The sequence below is a fragment of the Capricornis sumatraensis genome, chromosome 11 (assembly GCF_032405125.1).
Source record: "Capricornis sumatraensis isolate serow.1 chromosome 11, serow.2, whole genome shotgun sequence".
In the NCBI taxonomy this organism is placed as follows: domain Eukaryota; kingdom Metazoa; phylum Chordata; class Mammalia; order Artiodactyla; family Bovidae; genus Capricornis; species Capricornis sumatraensis.
Window position 1 is genome coordinate 7,111,240 of NC_091079.1, and position 1,784 is coordinate 7,113,023.

Here is a 1,784-nt window from a genome sequence, read left to right on the forward strand (position 1 = left end):
TGAGGCGAGGGAAGGGGGTACATGAGCATTAAACAACTTTTTAAACTGTGAGAAATCTTCACAATTTAAAATTTTAACTAAAATTAAGAACACTGAGAATACATGTTCATCAGTACTCGCTGTTTGAGGATTTTGGAAGTAAACGACTGTTGTCTCCACTTGCTACATCTCTTGGAACGACCATTGTCTGATGACTGCATTTTAGACACGATGCACTTGTAGAAATGATTCTGAAGCGGCAACAAACCAGAGTCAGAATATAAGAGAGAAGATACGGATTCCAGGAGCCCGCCCGCGGTCTGGCCCGACCGGGCCTGGACGGGACCCCACTTCATGCAATCACACGATCCAGAACTACGGACGCCTCGGTTTCGGCCGTTATTCGCCTGGCGGCGCCTCCTAGAGCCTCCAGGGCTCCACGGTGGGACGATGCTAGGGGACCGCGCGGCGCATATGGGGGAGCTCCAAGGCGCCCGAATACCAGCGCAAACCCGCGCCCCTGGGCCGCGCTGTGGCTGGGCGCATGCGCACCGGAGGGGGCGGGGCCGGCCGGGAGCAGTAAATGGCCCAGGCTTCGCGCCTCCCCGAGTCCGGCCAGAGCTGCTCTTCTCGCCTGTGGTTGGAGCATGGTCGACGACGCTGGCGACTCCGAGGCCCGCGGGGACAGGCTGCTGGGGTTCCCGCTTCCCTCGCCACGGGTTCGCATCCGGCCGTGGTGGTTTCCTGCGCAGGATTTGAGGAATCCGCTGGTGTTCTTCCTGGAGGCGTGGCTGGCCGACTCGATCTTTGGTGTGCGACCCTGGGCCTAGCGGGCCTCTCAGAGCGGTCTAGGGCCCCGAGCCGCGCCGGGTCCCAGGCCGTCACGTCCCTTCGTGGCCAGCGTCTCCTGCCCCTCACCCGCACTCTTCTCCGGCATTCCTTTTGTTTTCAGGCCCAGACCGAGCCTTGGTTCCAGAAATGGAGTGGATGAGCCAGGCCCTGCTGATGGTGGACGCTGTTGACGCTAGGAACATGGTCGAAGTCACCGTTTTCGCGCGGCCGGCAGTCCAGCGTCAGGTGAAGAGCGTGCTTCTGAGCCAGGCGTCAGTGCACCGGGAGCTGCGCGCCCGAGGTGAGGGGCTTGGCACACACGCCTGGGAGGAAGGCAGGGGGAACTGCCTGGCCTTACCTGACTTCCTTCCAGCCTCTCGTCTTCCCAAAACTCCGAGCAGTGTCCCAACTCCATTTTGCTGGTGATCCCTGGGCCTCCCTTGAGAGAGGAGTCCAAGCAGGACCCTGAGAAAGCAAAGCTGAGAAGTACATTCAGACACCTACCTGCCGGTGCTGGCCTCAGCTCCGTCAGTCCACTAATTTCAGATCCTAAGTTCAGAGCTTCCAGCCCGAGACATGATACTGCCAGCACACCCCTTCCCCCTTGGAGGAGTTTGAAACCCAGCATTTTTCCTTATCCAGCTGAGAAGATGGAACAACTCGAGGAATTCCTGAAGGCCCAGGCACCGGGTCCCCAGGTGCCCCAGCATCCTGTTGCATGAATGCTGTCAGGAGCGTGAGAACAGCCCTGCTTCTGCTGCTAATGTTCAAGAGAAGCAAATATCCTTAAATCTCTGCTTTTTTCCCCTCTGTCTTGATGAAGTATAGTGGTTTGATTATTTTGCTTCAAACCTGAGTTTGTGCCATTCTAGTTAATAAATGAATTTCATTTTTGTCCGAAGACATAAAGATCTTTGCTTACTCAAAATTAAGCAAATTTATAAAAGACTGTTCATTCATGTCTTGATGTGAGA

The 1,784-nt window shown here is 55.9% G+C and overlaps 1 protein-coding gene across 1 annotated transcript; it reads left to right on the plus strand.

Moving 5' to 3' along the window:
• The first annotated feature begins 626 nt into the window (after nucleotides 1-626).
• On the plus strand, nucleotides 627-1,532 carry LOC138088773 (oocyte-expressed protein homolog). Its single transcript, XM_068984105.1, has 3 exons — nucleotides 627-789; nucleotides 932-1,111; nucleotides 1,453-1,532. Exons 1-3 carry the CDS (start codon nucleotides 627-629, stop codon nucleotides 1,530-1,532), a joined length of 423 nt encoding a protein of 140 aa, XP_068840206.1.
• Nucleotides 1,533-1,784: the final 252 nt, after the last annotated feature.

Excerpts from the sequence above, each read along its gene's own strand:
- LOC138088773 (XM_068984105.1), top strand. The coding sequence starts at position 627 with ATGGTCGACGACGCTGGCGACTCCGAGGCCCGCGGGGACAGGCTGCTG. Across the intron at positions 790-931 it reads GCTGGCCGACTCGATCTTTG|GCCCAGACCGAGCCTTGGTT; the intron begins GTGTGCGACCCT and ends TTTTGTTTTCAG. Across the intron at positions 1,112-1,452 it reads CCGGGAGCTGCGCGCCCGAG|CTGAGAAGATGGAACAACTC; the intron begins GTGAGGGGCTTG and ends TTCCTTATCCAG.